The sequence below is a fragment of the Abrus precatorius genome, unplaced genomic scaffold, assembly GCF_003935025.1.
Source record: "Abrus precatorius isolate BTA unplaced genomic scaffold, Abrus_2018 Scaffold10, whole genome shotgun sequence".
Lineage (NCBI taxonomy): Eukaryota > Viridiplantae > Streptophyta > Magnoliopsida > Fabales > Fabaceae > Abrus > Abrus precatorius.
This window is the reverse complement of record NW_020874292.1, coordinates 32140477-32161952: the sequence shown is the minus strand read 5'-3', so window position 1 is coordinate 32161952 and position 21476 is coordinate 32140477. Positions and strand designations below refer to the sequence as shown.

Here is a 21476-nt window from a genome sequence, read left to right as displayed (position 1 = left end):
GATGACACCTTATTTGTATCAGAAGTATTTTCAACATCTTCATGTGAGTTTCAGTGTTATCTTCTTCTTTCTTTTAATGATAAATCGGCAAATTATTTAAGAGTTATGTATAAACAATTACATAATGTAAAAGAAAATAGTCTTAAACTTTTAAATTAAATAAACAAATAACAAAATAATTTTTCTATCAAAGGTGAACAGGTTGATAAAGAGAACTAAATAAAATATAATCTATAAAATTTAATTATTGAAAAATTAAGGAGCTATTTGATATAAAAGATTTATTTTTACAGTAATTATAAATTATGCTTTAATGCATTTTTCCTTTACATAATCCAACAAATATTGCACCTTTTGCTGGAAGGGACGAATACTCTTTTCTCTAAGAAAGTGGCAATAATTATGGATTACATGTGAAATGTAAAAATATAAAAATGTAAAAACCTATATTGAACATATCGTTTTTTTCTTACATGGATAATGGATTACATGTGTGAAAATAAATTTCTATAAACAGTTCCATCAGTATCAAGATAAATTGAACGCATTACTAATTTATTGATTCCTTTTCGATTAAAATATGAATTTGATTTATCTAAATATTGAAGAAATTACTTAATTCTCACAAAATTTAAAATAAATCCAAATAATTCTTAATTAAGTAATATATCGTATTAAACTTCAAAGTATGCAACCAAAGTACATTATGAAAGTATATATATTATATTTTCACTTATCATAAATTAACTAGGTAGAACAGAGAGTAAATGTTAATCGACGCAGTGCCATTTATGAAATTGGTGGGACATTAATATATTAAAATAATTTTCTCATATACACAATCTGAGAAAAGAAAGTAGGAAGTGAGTTGTGTGAAATGAACATATTTTCTGACTACAGTATATAAGATTAGTATATTATTTGTATACAATCTGTTAATTTTTACATGTGTTTTTTCTCATGCAACTTGCTAACATGTAAAGATTCAAACACCTATCATTACTATACCTCACCTGACACTTCAAACGAAGGGTTGAGGGAGGTCAGCCATGTGATCATCAATTAAAAATGCAGAGCATAGGTAAACATTTTTGTTTGTAAGCACACCCTTGATTAAGTAACAGTAGTGAGAACTGAGAAATATACTCATATATTTCCCTACTCATACATATCCACGTAAACCTGGATTTCATTACACGTATATATAATTAACCATGCTTGATTGAAATAGCTTGAACTCGAAGTGGTTGAACCCTCTTTAAGGTTAACCCAAATCGCTCGTTCATGTTCATGTGTTTAGGCATTAACCCATCAGCTAGCTTCCATTCAAAGTTGTGCACAAGGGATGCTACCATTAAATGCACCGTTCTATGGGCCAATGGCAATCCTGGGCATATCCTTTTGCCAGCTCCAAAGGGTATAAGCTCAAAATCCTGACCCTTAAAATCAATGTCACACTTCAAAAATCTTTCAGGCATGAAATCTTTTGGATTTTTCCAAATTGTTGGGTCTCTTCCCATGGCCCACACATTGACTAAAACTTGCGCATTTTTAGGCACTTTGAAGCCAGATATGTTCACCATTTCATCACACTTGTGGGGTACTAAAAATGGAGCTGGTGGGTGCAAGCGAAGTGTTTCCTTCACCACTGCTCTTAAGAAAGGCAACTTTAAGATGTGAGGTTCTTCAAGTGTTGCACCTTCTTCAACTGCTTGAGATAACTCTTCTCTTGCTTTTGCTAGTTTATCTGGGTTGTGAAGTAGCTCTGCCATAGTCCATTCCACTGTGCTTGATGTGGTATCAATCCCAGCAACAAATAAATCCTAACAATAGAATTGCACGTCATCTCAAAACTCAATGAAATAAACCTTTAGAATTAGCAAAAGGTGGAGATTAATGGTTGAATGCATGTAAAGAAAATAAGGAATAAGTGAAATTAAGAGACAGGTTATTATCTAGATGCCTAATGATAGGACTACTTGCTGAAATTTTGTGAGTAAAATATATCAAATAATAATGAATAAATATTTAAATTGGTCCTCCAAAAATATAACGTATCGAATTAGTCATTTAAAAGTTCTGCTGTACACAAGAAGCATCAATTTAGGAGCTATATTGTAGTTTAAATATACATTGAGCATCTAATACTTATTTCAAATTGGGATAAGATGTAATAACTTAGAATTGAAACCTTGAGCATAGCAATATTAAATATTTGATACTATAAATATTTTTTAATGTGTTATTAATGTATTAAATCTTGCTGTACATTATGATTTTCAATAAAAGAAATCATTTATCTCAGTCCTTAAAATTAAACTTAAGTATATAAAAGTAATAATTATTTATTAAAAATATATTATTATATAAGAGTAATAAAAGTATAATAAATAATTATTTTTAATAAAATATATTATTATTATTATTAAATGCTTAAATTCAATCATAAAAATTGTAGATAACATTTTTCAATATACGTTAAAATGTTTTATTATATAAAAATGGGTTCACCACATGATAATTCAGATTTGAATAGCTACAAAAATAAGTACATTATAAAATTAAAAAATTATTGGAAAAGTAAGAAAGAACTAACCAGAAACAGATGTAACATCTCAATGCGGCTAAACTGAAAACCAGTATCTTCAATGCTGTCAAGAAGTGAATCTAGCACATCCTTGCACACTTTAGTGTCAGTTTTTGAAACTCTTGAATGCATTCTTTCTTCAATAATTCCATCAATAATTTCACCCAACTTCTTAAAATAATTGGTCATCGTAGATTGAACACGTTGAGGGTCGAATGGACGAAGAATGGGAAAGAAATCAGCAACATCAGGCCTTCCAGCTTCTTCCGTGATACCCCAAACAATGTTCTTAAACTCTTGAGACTTTTCAGAAGAAGAATTACACAAATCCGTAGAGAAGAAAGTGGTTGAAATTGAATTAAGAACTGCTGAAAAAACAGCCTCACCAATGTCCACAACTTCACTTTTCATGCATCTTTCCTTAAAAAATCCAACAATTGTTGCACCTTTTTTTGGCGAAGGATTTGAGTAGAGTCAAGAACTTGTGGAGAGAATATCTTTGTGGCACAAATTCTCCTAAGGTTCCTCCATTGTGGTGATGGGGGTAGCCACACTATAGAGTGTTTATGATGATCAAGTACATGAACTGAATGTGGGATTGTTCTACTAGAGAAGACTTGGCCATTTTCATGCAACACTTGTTTGGCAATTTTTGGAGAGGATATGACTATGGTGGTTATGCTACCTAGTTTGAGAGTCATAACAGGTCCATAAATTCTAGAGAGTTTTGTGAGTGCCTTATGTGGATTTTTGCCGAGCTCCAAGATGTTCCCTAGGATGGGAATTTGAGGTGGCCCTGGTGGAAGCTTTGTAGATTCTGGGGTTTGGTTCAATAATCTAAGGATGAATACGAGAATGCTTGCACCCACGAATGTAATGAGTGTTAGAAGTAGTGTTGAGTAGTCCATGGCCTGTGGTTTTCCAACTTTAAACTTTGGAAATAACACATACTTGCTTTATAGCCATGAAATTGATGAAAGGCTCATTGAATGTGTGGTGCAGAAATGACTCATTTATTGCTTCTTAAGGAAAGCCAAAAATTAGGTGGCTCTTAGTGGGTCGTTGATAAAAGAGATCTCAGCATTACTTTCATGAAATTATGAACTTGTTGAACCCGGATTCTCTCCCCTCCTGTCATATTGATTTTGCATTTTTTATTAAACTAAAAATTTTCGCTTAAACAAAAATGCAAAATTTTGTTTGACTGGACCGTCCAGTTCGTATCAAAACAAGAGAGAATTCTGGTCCAAACTTGTTATACTCAGTTTGTCTTTATGTCTAAAACTTGTATGATAACTTTATATATATTTACTATTTTTTCAACAGATATCAAATATGGTTGTTAAAGAATTATTAGATAATATTTTTTTTAAAATATAATATTTATTTGATAATATATGAAATCATGTAATATTTTATAATTTTTAGTAAAAATAATTATTTTAATGTTTTATTATATACATGTTAAAAATTTATTTTTAACACGTAATAAAAATTTATATATAATAAATTTTTATGAAAATTGTATCATCCAATAAATTAAAAATAACATATTAATATTAAATATTATGTTTTTAAAAAATTAATAATTCTTAATTTTTATTTAATTTACACACATTTGTTATTTGATGAAGACCAACCAAGAGCTTCCAAAGTTCAACTTGAATAGCAAATTCAACATGAATAGCGAAATAAGGGTTGAGCTTACACATTAAATCTATAAGAAAATTTTCTAGAGTTTCTAATGAGACCTTTGCAAGTTGTTTTCCAAAAAACTATATTGGCAAAACCATTCTCATTGAGCTATTGTTTGGGGAGGGGGAGGATCCGGCCTATCATATTTTATTTATTTTAGAGAACTTATGAATAGAATAGAAAGTACTGGTTAGTTAAAATTTTAATTTTAAAAAAATATTGACAACTAGTCTTTATTTACTTAAGCTATATTACAAAGGAGAGATTATAGAAGCCTAAAATTTTTATTACCACTCTCCATTTATAAAGTATTAGTTGAGCCATGCTTCGTTATCTCTTATATTGATCTTTATTGGTTCCTGAAAATTTAAATAATGCATGACAGAACTAAGAAGAAATTAGATTTTAACCTTAAGACATCTGACACAACATTAGGCTCTATTAGTGGATTATTAATTTGACTAAGTATATAGATAATATCACCAATAAAGATTATGGTATGATTCATAGTATTAAAATTTCATCTTCCTCCTCTCGAGGATAATACCATGCACTCTTGTGCTTCACCCCTGAAGGTCATTTTGTTTCTCATGATGATATGGAAACATCACAAAATGGTAAGTGAGTACACATAACCCATAAACTATATCTCACAAAGAAATATACAATACTAATTAGTAAAATAATCATAACTATTATATAAGATTTCATGGCTTATCAATTTTCTAATAGTCTTTCCTTTTAAATTCTTCATACAATAATCGATTATATATTATTATTTTAAGTTTTATGGTTGAACAAATATGATTTCTGTACCAGTAATTTAGCCAGTGCTAGATAGTACATTGATCTCTTCATAATCTTCATTTACTATGTACATCATCATTCTGTGTGGTTATTTTTAGCGGTACACACTTAAACCAATCATTAAATACACAAGTATTACTAATTAAGATGGTCTAGCATTTTGTCCCTTATTGCAAACATAGGGTAGCTAGCCCTAGTTTATTGCTAGTGCTCGAGTATCATATTATCCCTATTAGTCATGAACTTGACCAATCACTTTTTGCCCTTCGTTTGTACTAAACATAGTTCAACTATTTGTGTAATTATTATTATTCATTTTAGTACAGTATAGGTAATTTTTTTATAATCCATCACTTTTACTTCAGAAAAGTCATAATAATGCTCATCAAGTATTTTTATGATCTCTTCTTTTAAGAAAAAGATTAATTATTATTATTTTATTTTTCATTCTTCTAAATTTCATCTAGAGTCTCAACTTAAAAAATTTATGATTTTGTTTTTCATTCTTCTAAATTTCATCTAGAGTCTCAACTTGAAAATTTTATAACTAATTCAATTCAAACAAAAAAAATTACAAAACTAATTTTATTATTTTCCTTTAAGTGTCTAATTTTATATATAAATACAAACATAAGTCAAATAGTTAATATATAGGTTACGTATCCCCAGCTTCCACTAAAGGTCATTGACATTAATTTTTAAAAAATATAATAAATAATTTATATTTAATTTATTTTAACTCTAAATTTAATTAAATCAATTTTTATTTACTCTTAAAATAGTCTTTTATTTAAATTAAATATAAAAAAATTATCTAAAAATATGTCTAATACTTTTTAAATTACAACGAGGTTTATATCTTTTGCAAAAATTACAAGTAAATTCATCTAATCGTTAAATTTCTAAAGTTTTCTAGTGTTTTCCTAGGACACACATGTTCTAATCCCTTCTTTATATTACTTAAAAGAATTTAAGTTATAATTACCTTTCTTAACCAAAAATATCTAGAATACAAATTGAATTTGAATTCTTCCTAATTCAATTTGAATTTCTCTATTCTATTTCCTTCAAGGTTCCTTACCATTTTCTTTAAATTTTCATACAAAATCTTGTGGTCCTACAAAGAGTTAGGTTAGTTTTTAACAAAAATTGAATTTACAGCAACAAAATTTAGTGTTTTATCAAAAGTCAATTTTTACAAAGAAATTTTAAAACAAAATGTCAGTAAATAATCTTAAATCTTTTAAACCAATAACTATCTATTAAATTTAACTAAAGGAATAAAAAATTCTTTTGACTCAAAATTTAATTAACACATCTATTTTTTTAGCTTATAAAATTTTATGTCACTGGTAAGCGATTATTGTTTCTTCTTCTTTTAGTTTCTTTGACACTTCAAGAGACTACTCCTAATCCTCTTAGAACCTTTATTTTATGTGAATTATGGTGTATGATTGCAATTAGCCCACAGAACGGTGCATTTAATGGTGGCATATATATATATATAGTATTTATTTATTATTTTTAAATTTTAAAAAATAAATTAATCACGTTGAAAGATGATAAAAGACAGGTTAGACTCGTTGGCATCCCCTGTGCACAATTTGAATGGTTAACAGTATTGTCTCAGTCTATAGTCTTTTGTTAGGTAATGAAAGATCTTCTCAAATTTTGTCATTGACGATGATACGTACTTCATTAGAAGTGCACGTGAATAGTTTGTGAAAATTAAATGGCAATTCTTTTAAATTATTTTAATAAATTATACTACAATTTTTAATATAATTTATTAAAATAAATTATTTTTAACTTATTATAATACTTTTAACGATAAATATGTAATATAAATTATTGTTTAAAAATGATTAAATAAATTGTATAGTAAATGTTCTGAGAGCAATTAGCTGAACCACTCATGTTACTGCAATTATTGTAGACATTTGAATTTTCTCACATGACTAAATAGCATGAAAATGTCATGTTATAAAAGAAAAAGGAAAACAATATGAATGATATGCTTAATAATCATAGTTCAGTTATTATTATTATTAGCCAATTTTAGATGAGATTTCTACGTAAGTATTTATAAGAAAAAACTAATTTTTTTATAAGTTTAAAATAATTTATATTTTAAATTATAGTGAAATTAAATAAAATAATTTTTTTAAATATATAAGTTAATTTTAATTTATAATTTTTTTATTTTTTAAAGATTTATCCTCAAGTTCACCCAAACTGGATTATAAATATAATAATTTTCATTGTAATTATAATATTAGTACCAAGTTAATTTATTTCAATAACTCAATCATATATATAATTTAAATTTAATTATTTTTAATTTTAAATTAAAGGAACATTTAATATATGATTATTTTAGTTTATTATTTTAAAATTAACTATTTCTTTCTTTCAGTTTTATGATAGAAATTTTAAAAAGTAAGCATTTTTTTGTAAACTAAATCAAATATGCTCTTAGTTAAGTAGAAAATGTTAATTTTAATTTGTAAGTTTCATTTTAAATATTTAAAAGTAATAAATTTTTATTAAAAATATTTATTATATGAAAAAATATACAAGTATAATAATTAATTTTTTTTAATTTTATGCTACTCAAACAATCGTAAAACAACTTCACAGTAGTTGTGATTTTATGAATTCATTTATTTGTTTATGTTAATTAAATGAATGTGTGTGACTATGACTATTTTTGTTTTTCTAATAGTTAAGTAACAAGTTACACAGGAAAATGTAACCATACTGATATCATAAATAAGTTTAGAATTACAATAAAACTTTCTTTCTAACTAAAACTTAAATTAATTGAATTGCTTACTGATTAATCCCATTTATAAAAAAAAATAAAATTCAAGGATATAAACTTTTTGTTATTTTCAATTAAGTGAATATAAAGCTTATTCTGTTTGTTTTATACATGTATTTTAAGCATTTTCATTTGCTGATCCACTTTACCGTAATTAATTGGTAATTTGTACGGCGTGTGATTAGTAATTTATTTTAAAAAATTATAAATATCTTTTAATTTTTAAAATATTAAACTAATTATTACATTTGAAAATAATATACAATATTCTCTAAAACTTATGAATATTATAGCAAACATTTATTTAATTTTTCTTCATTTTTCATTAAGTCCAATCATATAATAATAACACAAATACAACTCAAATAATTAATCAATTTTTATAAAAAAAATGATTTAGTCAACTTTTAATACGTATACTTGAGTTTAAACATAAAAAATATATTTTATTCAAAAATAAAATATTTATTAGACATTTTCGTTTTCAAGGTAATTTCTTTTATAATAAAATTTTATCAATCTTAATTGCTTATTATTAACTTTAGAGGTGAGGTTAATGTTTTTGAAAAATCAATAATTTAGTTTTAGTTTTTATATTTTGATAAAGTTTTAATTTATTTAATTCTTAAAAAATAGACTTTAATTTAAATTTTTTAAATATAATATTTTTAGTTTCTAGTAAGCGTGTAGTTAATTAAGAAACGGTCACGAAGCAATTTTTTATCTCACATATCATTTTTTTAAGTTATATTAATAAAAAAATAAAAGTGATGAATTTTTAAAATAATTAAAGACTACAAATAAAAAATCAAATTAAAATTTCACAAAAATATGAAAAACATATATAAGACAAAATAAATAATAAGTTTTCAATATATAACAAAAAACACACAGTAAAAAATTATATATAATAAATTTTTATTAAAATTAAAAAATTTATAAGTTTAAAAATTTTATAATAATATTAAACATTATAATTTTTAATAATTTTTTATTACGTTGCCTTATAAATACACGTAAAAAATCGAATAAATAAAAGTGTTGAATTTTAGGATCCGTCGAAAAACCCGACCCGATTCATTTTGAAAATTTGAAAACAAAGCGGTGCTTGTCGTCTCGTGTCCCTTTTAGGAGCCCTAATTTGAATTTCTCAGACACTCCCAAAGATATCGGTTTCGAAAAATGGAGGCTCTGTACACAAAGCTTTATGACAAGTACACCAAACTCAAGGTCTCTCTCACTCTCATCTTCACTGTGCTATTTGTTAGGCTCTTTTTTTTTATTATTTCTCTCTTTCATTTCTCGTTTCAGACTAAGAAATTCTCCGATTTGGATGACCTAAATAAAGAACAAGAACATAAATTCATCAATTGCTTGTCTGGTACGTTTCTTCTTTATTCCTTCAATTCGACAACAGCACTTTCTCAGTTTCCATCACTCTGAATTTGCAGCCGCGGAAGAGTTAATAGCGCATTTGAAGAACGAAAGCGAAGAGCTGCAAGGACAAGTCAATGATTTGAGAACTGAACTCACTTCACTTAGGCACGTTTTCCACAATGCAGCTTCAATTTTCTTTTGTAGGTTTTTTGAAGTTGTAGATTCTTCGATTTCTTTCGTTGTGTGAGCTGTGGAAAATTCAAGTTTGTTACTTTAAATGCCAGGGTTGCCAAAGACAAACAAATCGCGGATTATCAGAGGCTTTTGATGGAGGAAAGCAAAAAAAGTGAGACTCTTGTAATTAAACACTTGTCGTGTTGATCGCATCCTTTTTTCCTCAGAATTTGAGTTGTTTGAAGTTCAACTTATCTTTTTCTTATTTAAAATTAGAAATTTTGCCACCTTTGTTCTTAGTGGATGGAATATATTGTGTGTTGCTTAAATTAAAGAATTTACCACAGTATGTCCATGCCTATCCTTAAATTTATGATTAATCTCGATTTCATTTATTCTTCTTCTCTATTGATGATTTGGTTGTGAACATTTGGCAGATGAAGCTCTTTCTGAAGAAGTTGAAAAATTGCTAAAGCTGCGCCAGGAAGGAACTCCTCATGATTTAAATAATAGCGGTATGATCATGAATGAAGATGATCAACTTAAGGGTAACTCCGATAGCTCATCTATGAGAATGACAAGAAAACGTTCAAGGCAGAACGCGTTGGAAAAAGAAGCAAGGTTTATATCATGTGAAAATGATGAAGGTAATTCTTTGGAGAGAGCATCAACACAAAACATTTTCAAGGAGGCTGCTTCTGGTAAGGTGAGCATTTAGTTAGAATCTTAGAAATGGAATATACAAGTGTAATATGTGTTTCTTTATATGAATGTATAATCATATGTATACATTTCATTCATTGGGGAAAATGTATTCACCTTATTATGCTGACATTTTGCTGTGAAAAAGCTGCTGGAGAGCTGTACTAGGGCTAATGATCAATCAGGTTGGTGTCAGCTATTGTTGTTCGTGCTTTATGTGAGAATTGTTTAATTGGGAATTTGGTATATTTTATATGACCATCATTGTGTTTTACAGGCATCGATTTAAAGGAAAGTGGTCGTCGTAACTGGCTTATTCAAGTTCTTTTTGAGCATGCACTGGGCATGAAATTATCCACTGACTATCAAACTGGACAAATATGCCTCTCTGCACTGCATCAATCAAGCGGTAATTTTGGATTGCAATTGATTTATTTATCGTATTGTTTCTAAATCTTATTTGGAATATTAGTAATTAATATGCTTGGGCTTGGCTATATTTTTTCAATCTGATTATATTTCTGGAAGATTCCAGTTGCTGGATTTCAATCTAGTGTGTAATGTGCACAAACAGCGACCATAGCCACGAGATGAGCATAAAACACAGCACTAAAAGATATAGACAATGGGTGAAGATACTTGTCATATTATCCATACCTGAGATAGACATATCACAGATGCTGGTAGAATGGGACTGAGCTGACAAGAAACAATGAGATGCACAGTTGCTAATGAAATTTTCCTCTTTCTCATCTTCCTGGCTATAATTTTCTCACATTTTCTCTTTAAATAAACAGGATTTCTTTTGGTGGGCTAAACCAACAAGTGTCAGATTCTGGACACTTGCTGATTTTTAACTCTGAAGAGTTATTTTATTCTCAATTTAGTAAGAACTTCATGAACGACAACATAAGAGTTCATTTTCATTAGTATGCCATTCTTCGACAAAGCTAATTTTGGTTGGAGTTTAAGAGGATTTTTACTGCTACATCTTATGTTACTGTTTAAATTTTAAATACAATTCTAGCCATTTAACATTTTACAGATATGTAACTGCTTGTTTAATAGGTTTCTTTTATTACAACCATAATAGGTTACTCCTTCAGTTTATCGTGGATTAGCAAATCACCAGAAGAGGAAGCAGAGCTATTCTACCATGTTTTATCTCTTGGCACGTTTGAAAGAGTAGCACCAGAATGGATGAGGGAGGACATCATATTTAGCCCTAGCATGTGCCCCATCTTCTTTGAAAGGGTATCTCATGTTATCAAATTGAATCACTAATGTTTTTCTAGCTTTGAATTCCTTAAGCCTCTCCCCCCGGTTCCCAAATCCTCTTAATGTACCTTTGCTGTATATATTTCCTGTATCATTATTATTCGGAAAACATTTAGTCGAGTTTTGCGTGTAGATTTGCTTGCTTTTCCCGAATCCCTTTTCCTTTGCCATTTGCAAATTCTAAGAATTTGTGAGAACATTTGGAGTAACTTTACTGAGCGAGAATGTAACATTGCTAATTTCTTATCATATACTAAAGCAAGAGGTTGGGTAAGCCTATAAAAGTGATTTATAATTCTTCATACATTTCTTTTAGTTATTTCAATAAGTTTTATGGTAAAGTTAATTAAAATTAGCGCACATTGTAAGCTCTTATTAAATAGACAATCAATTTGTTTGCCTACATATGCTAGAGTCACACAGCTTTTGTTAAATGGGGAAATGGCGATTAATTCTGCTTTGTTAGTCTGATTTGCAGACGGCAAAGACGGTTGGTCTGCCAAAAAAAGAGGTGGGAAAATCAATCCATCCCATTCTATGATAGGTTGACAAGCTAACTCACTTAAATAATATAAATAAAAGATAAAAATTGTGTTTGCAAGAAGTAATTATTTACTTTTTGTCTGTTTTATCAAAGAGTTCTCTAAAAGAAAGCGATTATTGTTATAGATTTAGTGATGCATGTAACGATCAAGAAAAAAAGAAAAAGAATTAGTATAAGGTAAATGTAATAATTAGGATTTATAAAAATAATAATTTATCAAATGGTTATTAGGAATGAAGTTTCTCCTTGTCTCATACATGTTGGTTTAGTCAATAAACTATTTAACATTATATTATATTATTCCTCGTACATTTCTGTAATATAAATGGTATTGAATGAATTCATCAATTATTAATTCATTAATTATAATGATAAAAATAATTATTTAACAAATTTAAGTAAAATTTGATAATTTTTACTTAGTTGATTAAATATTCAATAAATTTTGCTATTAGCAATCAATTAAATATATAACTTAATAACTTATAATTAAATAGTTAATATATTTTAATATAATTAACTAATTAATTTTTTTAATTACAGATGTTTGGTAAATTTATTAATGACAAGGTTTTATATTAAATATTAATTATTGAAAATTACAAATATTAAATATAAAACAAAACCCGGGGAGGGTATTCCTCTGCTTGCCATAAATCAATCACGTATAGTCCTTTAGAAACGAATCAAAGTGTAGTGACTGTTCGACAGCTTTAAAGATTATTTACTAAAAATCAAGTCAAACATCAAACATATTCCCTAAAAACAAGTTACCTTATTCTTATGTAAATTCTTTTGTTTTAATCCCTCTCATATTATTATCTGTTTTTAGATTAAATATATATTTTATTAAAAATAATCTTTTTCTAGTCAAGTAAAACCACTCGCTAGAATAACTCAATGTTAATTAATTCAAGTGTTTACTAGACAAGTTTCTGTTTTCTGAGAAGTTAAATCAGTAAAAACGACTAAAATAAAAAAAAATACAAAAAAATAAGAAATAAAACTAAAAAAGAGTTTATACAAAATAAAATTAAAACTTTATAAAAATAAAAAATATAATTAAGCCATCTAAAAATATATTTTTAATTTAAGTTAAATAAAACTAATTTTGAAAAGGTTAACTTTAAATTTGTGACTGAAATATTTTTATGTAAATGTATATTTTTGTTGTAAAATAATTTCCTAAATAAAAAAAAACAGGCCCATAATAAATTAAAAGCACGCAAACCGAAATCGGGTTTTGCAGGGTGGGTTAGGCAAGTGATGAATGTAAAATCGCGTTGAGTAATGAGTTTCTTGCAGGGAATCATTGATTCCTTCAATTCCATCTTCACCCCCCACAATTCTTCTTCTTCTGAAACCGATCGAATGGAAGCGTCTCCTACTCCTACTCCTACTCCTCCTCCTTCTTCTTCTTCTGTTTCGAACGAACGCGTCGCTTACAAGCTCCAAGGCTACTTTGATTTGGCGACGCAAGAGATCGCGAAGGGCGTTAGGGCAGAAGAATGGGGTTTGATCGACGACGCTCTTCTTCACTATAAGAACGCTCACACCATTCTCCTTGAAGCTAATTCTACTCCTGTTCCTTCCTTTATCACTTCCAGGTTCCCACAATTTTAATTTTATGCCTCTTTGCCTTTCCTATTAGTGTTGCATTCTATTTTTAAAATGAAATTGAGTGAAAATGGAGTTTCCTTATACATTCAATCTTCTCAATTGAATTTTTAGTGACAAAGTAGGGGATTTTGGGATTGTTTTTCTCTTGCATTTTTGTTCCTCTTTTAAAGTTTTTCAGCTTACAAATTCCACCAAAATTCAGTTATTTAGGTTAAGCGTTTATTTAATAAGCATTTCTTACAAATTTTATCACCAAATTTATTGACACGAGCTGAAAATAGCTTATTTTGACAAGTTATACAAAGAAGTTTATTGAAATAAGCTTAAAAGAGCTTACGAGAGTCATAACTCATTAGCTATTTTTATAAGCTCTCTGTAAGCTCTTTCAAACACACCTTTGTTCGTAAAGGAGAGTTTTTGGCTTTATAGATGCTCAAATGTAGTCCATCACTTCATTCACACGTTATTGTTAATGATGTGATGAGAAAGGATGGTTCTACATTATAATAATATGATTTTATTTTATTTTTTGGCTTACTGAAAGCTATGATTTTGTGGCAGTGAACAACAGAAGGTGAAATCATATCGTCAAAAGATATCAAAATGGCAGGGTCAAATTTCTGAGAGATTACAGACTCTCAGTAGACGTGCAGGTTTGTATTTGTTTGAGAAACTGTATTTTGTTTTCAGATACCAATTATGAATTTCCTGAGAGTGCTTACTGATTCTCATTATCTTCCGCTTCTTCCTTTTCCATTTCCCCCCTTTCCATTTCAGGTAGCTCATCTGCTAATCAGGTATGCTATGATCACTCTAAACTGTAAGTACAGAGCTTTCTCTTTTAGTTTATTTGGTGCAATGTAGTTAATGCTTCTCAAAACAGGTGTTACTAGCATTGTAACTAATAATTTTTCACTTTCGGATTCTAAAATTTAAGCATCTTTTGGTTAACACTGCAAACTATTTTTTAAAGAATACATTAACTGTTAGCATTGTATTTTGTATCATAAATGAGGGGCTTAGTATTAGACTTCCTTGTAGATGGTTATACTTGTCATTTTAAGATTAAATATATTGGCTCATGTTGTGTGTTTGCTTTGGACTTTTCAGTAAGCCTGTTAAATTACAACCATCAAATGTTGTCACTAGGGCACTAATTTTATGATTATAATGAACCTTTAACGTTTTTTTCCTTTTCCCCCCTAAAATGTTTGCAGAGCACCTCCAACCTTGCGCAGACTGCTGCAGTTCCAATTAAGCTATCAAATACTAGAAAAAATGTGTTACAAAAACACCCTCAAAGTACAGGTCAGGTGAATAAAGTTGCAAGCCCGAAATCTAATCAAGCATCTGGTGTAAATAATGACACCAAACTGGTTGAAATGATCAACACAGCCATAGTAGATAGAAGTCCTTCTGTTAGATGGGAAGATGTTGGTAAGATGTGCACATTTGCTTTTCTTCCTTTCATATGTTATCATTTGTTTGATTATCAGTGTGGAAATGCAGCTGGGCTTGAGAAGGCAAAGCAAGCTTTAATGGAGATGGTTATTTTGCCAACTAAGAGAAGAGACTTGTTCACTGGTCTTCGAAAACCTGCTAGAGGTAATACCTTGGATTTGGTTACATATTGGATAATGGGGAAAAGGCAGAATGGAAATGCCAAACATTGAAACTGATGAATCCTTTTGATTCTAGGTTTGCTTCTCTTTGGTCCACCTGGTAATGGAAAGACAATGCTTGCCAAAGCAGTAGCTTCAGAATCAGAAGCAACATTTTTTAACGTATCAGCGGCTTCCTTGACGTCAAAATGGGTATTTCTCTATAAATGTATCAGATGAAATTATAGGGTTATAACCTTTTAGGTGTAGAGGGAGTACAAATAATGATGTGTTATAAAAACATAAAGCACCATCCCTTATTTATACTATAAGGAAACAAATAATGAAATATGCTTGTTAATTGTGGAGATAATCCAAGATATTGTAAGTTAATCTAAGATACAATCTAGATATTGTTGGATATTTGTCATATATTCATGTAACAGTAATTTTTTTATAACACTACAAAGTTTTGCCTATGTTTAACTTGTTCTCTATAGGTGGGTGAAGGTGAAAAGCTAGTTCGGACACTATTCATGGTAGCTATATCCCGACAGCCATCTGTAATTTTCATTGATGAGGTATTTCTCTTGTGTATACTATAGAGTGGAGAAATTGCTCTACTCCACCTGTTTTCCTACTTAACATGACAAGACAGACTATCATGAAAGAATACATTCAGAAAAATAGTGTAGCTTGCTTTAGAAACAATCAACTACATCAAAATCAATTCTGCAAGGGCATGGTTTGATAACTCTTCAAACATGTCTAACTGCCCCCCACATTTCAATGATATTTGTTTTCTTAATGCCTTGCTAGTTAAATTAGCAAATTTATCATGCAGATAGAAAAGATTGTATGCTCAGTATAAAAAATTTTCTTGATTTCAAAACATATTAATTTCCCTTTTTAACTGATAACAGATTGATAGTATAATGTCAACAAGGTTGGCAAATGAGAATGATGCCAGTAGACGATTAAAATCTGAATTTCTTATCCAGTTTGATGGGGTGACCTCCAATCCCGATGATATTGTGATTGTAATTGGTAAGTGTTACATTTGAACATTCTGAACTGGTACTTTGCAGAATAACATGCCTACGATGAACAAGGCTCTGGTTTAGTATTTTGGTTACAGTTGCAATTGCTGGTCTCAGTTCCCATTTGGCATATGAATTTGATGAAGTACTAATTTATGAAGTAATGTCGTTTTGTTATTGGAGCATTTATAGTGCAATTATATTTGGTTGATGAGCAATTATAATCTCATCTTTTTTTAACACAACTGATTAGATTTTCCTTTCTTTTTACTCTTCTAAATTCATTTATATTTCTTACATTGTGGTATGTTAATAAGAACAATATTAGTTTCTTTACTGGCTGGGTTGACATTGTAATCTGGCCTCTTAAGACTGTCGCATCTTTATATAATTAATATAAGACTGAATTTAGTTATTATAGATGTAGTGTTGCTTGCTTTATCATTTTTTTTATTTCATAATATCATGTGAGCTTGATTACAAACCAGCGAATTCCTGGTTGTGTATCTATTAAGTCTTATTAAACTCATAAATTTCCTTTTCTTTGTTAATATAGGTGCAACAAATAAGCCACAAGAATTGGATGATGCAGTTCTTAGGAGACTGGTGAGAATTTCTTCAATGTCCTATACTGGAACTGTAGAAAATATAATTAATTCCAGAATGTGATGTTGCTGGTATGACTTTAAATGTAAAATGTTTATTGCTGTTAGATATAAATTATCTTCTAATTTTATTCTCATGAGTGCATTCTTTATGATTTGTTTTTATCCAATTTTTATTATGTCTAGTAATAGGATTGGTTGTTATAACTTATATCTTAATTCTATGATTCGATCATACAGTCTAGGATGCTTGTTTTAAAAGATGCTTGCTACAATATCCATAAACTTGAGAGGGTATAATATACTCTCTCTAAATTGATGGTTGTAATTTTTCTGATATCTTAAAGATTGAAGGGTATTTACATCTTTTCCAAATAAACCACTAATTCCACTACTTATTGATATAAATTTAATGGTGAAATTGTTCTATGTATGAGAGGGTATAAAGTACCCTCTCAATTTACAAGGCACCATATAAATTACCATTTTAAAATGGTCAAATTAAAGAGAAACTTTTGGTTGATAATATTATGTTGCATATATACCTTTGTTAATTGTAACTTGTCTTTTATGGGCTGTCTGACCATTATAGACAAAAATTCAAAAAAAAAATTCCCAGATTTAGTATAGTTGGCAAACAAATTACCAAGGACAAAATAAACAGTGTAAAAGCTACAAAATTCATGTTCAATAAGCACAACAAAACTAGATTAGGAAAAATGGCGCAACTACATTTGTTACTTTCAGTCGATAGACACCATTCAATGGCAGAATGACATGTGGTAACACTCCATTTGTTGCACCCGGTCAATAAGGGTCACTCTTTGGGAAGCTGAAACATGGCATGTAGAGTGATTTCTCCTTGATAGGCACCACTCTCTCTGCTCAAGACACATGGTGCATATGCATTGTGACTCTTTGACAGGGGCAAGCTGTTTCTTACACGTGCAGTTTGGGAGGTGGAACGAAGCTTAAATATTGGTTTTTTTTTTTTCCTCTAGTTCTGTGTAGGGGACCAAAAATTTTAGTTTAGTGATGGTAGTGTGAAGAGGGAGCGATATTTTTTTTTGTTGACCGGAGGGGATTGAGCTTTGGCAAGAGGCACCAAAGTAGATTTTTTTGTTGCATTTTTAGAAGGTATGTGATTAATTTATTATATATACATTTTTTTCTTCAAATAGTTAATAATCTGATTTGTTAAATAATCTTATAAGTTAGTGAAAATTATAAAGAGTTATAATATTTTTTATCATAATAAAATTAAATTATAAATATCATTCTAATCTAAAACTTCATATTTAAACATAATAGAAAATACTAAATTTTTAAATATAATCAGTTACTACTAAATATAATATAATAACAAATTTTAATAGAATTTTGTCCCATTATTACACCAAGCTAAATTTAATTTCAATTAACACAACATTAATATTATTTTAGTAATTATTATAATAAATATAACATATGCAATTATTTTTCAATATTATAATTACAAACTAACAATATTAATATAATTTTACTAATTATAATACTTAATATATTATACCAAATTATTTTCTTTTATTTATTTTTTCACTAAATTCATTATGTTATTAAATTTAATATCTCATTAAGTTATTTAAAATTTATTTTATTTGATATAAAAATATTACAACTCATTTTGTAATTTTCACTAACTTAACTAAATTTTATAAAAATTACTTGAACAACAATATACTTTAGTGTAATTTGAAATAATATGTCAACTAACCTTTTACAACTAAAATAAAACTTAACTAACACATTTATCTTTTTAAAAAATTATTATATTACTAAATTTATTATACTTATAAACTTATTTAAAATTTTATTTTATTATGACATCACAAATAGTACTACATATTTTTTAATTTTCACTAATTTAACTAAATTATATAAATAATTTTTTAAACAATTTTTTTATTTAATTTAAATTTATATGTCAATTAACATTTTATAACTAATAAAATGTTTAATTCACAAATCAGATTATTAACTATTTCAAAAAACATATATATAAAATAAATTAAGCACATATCTTTTTAAAAATGCAGCAAAAAAATTCATTTTAGTATTTCCTGTATAAATTTCCACTGTGTTCACACAACATCGGCCTTGATAAACTAAAAAATTTTGGTCCCCTGTATGCAAATTGTTAGAGGAAAAGGAAACTGGTGTTTAATCTTTGTTCAACCTATCAAACCATACAAAACAGCAGCAAAGGCACCTGTTAAGGAGGAGCTACAATGCATAGCATGCTATTCGAAGTAGAATTAGTAGTATCTGTTAAGGAGGATGTACTTTACATGCGCCCCATTTGTTGGCTCACTAGAAAGTGGTGTCTGTTGATCGGAGCAACAAATGAGGGGGTGTCATTCTGCCATTGAATGACACTTATCAGTTGGGAGTAACAAATATGGTTGTGTCACATGTTCTAATCTGATTTTGTTGCACCTATTGAATGTGAGTTTTGCAATTTTTATACTGTTTATTTTGTCCATTTTGGTAATTTGTTTGCCAATTATCCTAATTTGGGAATATTTTCTGAATATTCATCTATAATGGTAAAAAAAGCCACCATTGGTTCCCATCAGTATTGCATATTATTGATAGTGGTTATAGTGACCTTTGAACCACATGTTGTTTCTTTACTATTATTGGGTTTATTGTGAAATGTTTACCAGGTAAAGAGAATATATGTACCTTTACCAGATGAAAATGTTCGGAAACTTCTGCTAAAACACAAACTCAAGGGTCAAGCATTCTCCTTACCTAGTAAGCATTGTGCTCTTTTTTTTTTTTTTTTTGTGATACTTCTTTTGATGTGTATTCTGTGATGCCTTTTGCTTTCTAGTTATTTAGGGTGTGTTTGGATAAATAGCTTAATTAATCACTTTTTAATATACTCTTGTTACATAAAAGCTTTTGCTTTAAATTTGATCATGAAACTTTTTGAAGTAAGCTAAAAAGAGCTTATCAGAGTTATAAGCTATTTTCATAAGCTTAAATAAATTCCCCATAAGGTTTTCCAATCACACTCTTATTCTTCTAGGGTATTCTGGTTCTATGGTGGCTGGCATGTCGTTCTTCATTTATTCTGGTTGCATGTAACACGTTGCCAAATTTGCTCAAATTGGTTTACTTACTATTTGCCGAACAAGATACTTGATATTGCAGGAAATTTTTACCAGTTGAGTTTGTTTTTTCTTTTTATGCTTTGCACTTTTGTCGTTGACATATTTCATGAGAGAGCTTTGTAATTTTTATTGTTATCATGCTATTACTCGCACAGATGCACTGTTCTGTTTTTAACTACCTTTGGAATTTTATGTTGCAGATAGAGATCTAGAGAGGCTTGTAAAAGAGACAGAAGGTAAGTATTTGTAGCTAAAATATACATTTTCATGATGAGAAAAAAATTAGAACATTGAGATATTCTTTTCTTTTCCTTTTTTTTTTTTTTTTTTTTTTTCCACTTTTAAATATGACCATTGTGTTTGTGTTATTCTTGACCTGTAGGATATTCTGGTAGTGATCTGCAAGCCTTGTGTGAAGAAGCTGCAATGATGCCAATTAGAGAGTTGGGTGCTGACATTCTTACTGTTAAGGCTAATCAGGCATGCTAGTTTGAAATTTACGCTGTTCTTGGATGTGGATCAGTATAATCTTGCAAGGGACTGGTAAACCTTTTTTACTGTTAAAAATTAACTATTTTTTATTCTACCAGGTGAGAGGACTGAGGTATGAGGATTTTAAGAAGGCAATGACTGTGATCAGACCAAGCTTAAACAAAAGTAAATGGGAAGAGCTTGAGCGCTGGAATGAGGAGTTTGGTTCTAATTGAAGTCGCATTCAACACATGCTCGGATGCATGCATATGCACGAAATCCAAAGAAAATAAACTGTCCATAACAGAAAATAGACAAGACAAAGGCTTCAAGGTCAGTGACTAAAATAATGAATCAGGGTGTTGCTTATTTTGTAAATGGGTATCTTGAAACCCTTATCCAGCCTGTTGCCTTGAAGCCTTTATTTTAATTTTGATTCTTTGTATTTCTTTCTAAGATTACTATATCTAATCGCCTTAGGGGTGATTGTAACCCCCGGCCCCTCTGTTTTCTCTCATCTGTAGAGAAAAGTAGTAGATTTGGGGGGAAGAAAAAGTGGGATGATAAAAAATTGATAAATTGTACCAGAAATGAAGGGAGAAAAATATTGAAATGAAAAGGATTTTTTTCTTTCTTTTTAAACGTGACTCTGAATTTTGATGCTTTTAAATCAACTAGTGATTCTTTTGAGACTTTTAATTGAACCGCTGTGGTAGATTTATTACAAGAAATGTATTAACATTAATCTTTGGAATTCAATTTAAGTGATTTTTTGTTGAAACAATTCTTTGATGAACAAGTCTATCTTCTAACTTCGTTAGTTAATATCTATTTCTAGTTACATCTTCCAATATATTTTTTTCAGGAGCAAGTTTTAATAAAATTTGTACTACAAAACTGATTTAATTCAATTCATAAATACGGCAATTGCTTTTATCATTTTTCACGAAGGAACTTAGGAAGGTATGTAAAGTCAAGAACTGTATTAAGGCC

The 21476-nt window shown here is 28.9% G+C and overlaps 2 protein-coding genes and 1 pseudogene across 3 annotated transcripts; 2 read left to right on the top strand and 1 right to left on the bottom strand.

The window, feature by feature from the left end:
- Nucleotides 1-1208: 1208 nt before the first annotated feature.
- LOC113852301 lies at nt 1209-3495 on the bottom strand (annotated as a pseudogene).
- Nucleotides 3496-9007: 5512 nt separating this feature from the next.
- LOC113849789 (interaptin) lies at nt 9008-11492 on the top strand. The gene is given in 9 exon segments (XM_027479964.1): nt 9008-9143; nt 9225-9294; nt 9365-9455; nt 9575-9636; nt 9902-10170; nt 10315-10351; nt 10444-10538; nt 10540-10575; nt 11260-11492. Coding segments are annotated over 9 exon segments (804 nt in total). The 5' UTR covers nt 9008-9095; the 3' UTR covers nt 11356-11492.
- Nucleotides 11493-13223: 1731 nt separating this feature from the next.
- On the top strand, nt 13224-21121 carry LOC113847142 (spastin). Of its 2 annotated transcripts, XM_027476043.1 has the most exons (13): nt 13224-13595; nt 14170-14261; nt 14386-14405; nt 14826-15045; nt 15118-15213; nt 15307-15422; nt 15710-15790; nt 16133-16256; nt 16806-16855; nt 19560-19650; nt 20213-20248; nt 20395-20492; nt 20603-21121. In XM_027476043.1, exons 1-13 carry the CDS (start codon nt 13279-13281, stop codon nt 20717-20719), a joined length of 1458 nt encoding a protein of 485 aa, XP_027331844.1. In that variant the 5' UTR covers nt 13224-13278; the 3' UTR covers nt 20720-21121. The 2 variants fall into 2 exon arrangements, with proteins under 2 accessions (XP_027331844.1, XP_027331852.1); XM_027476051.1 differs by lacking the exon at nt 14386-14405 and having other exon boundaries at nt 14170-14283; nt 14828-15045; nt 20603-20988.
- The last annotated feature ends 355 nt before the right edge of the window (nt 21122-21476 follow it).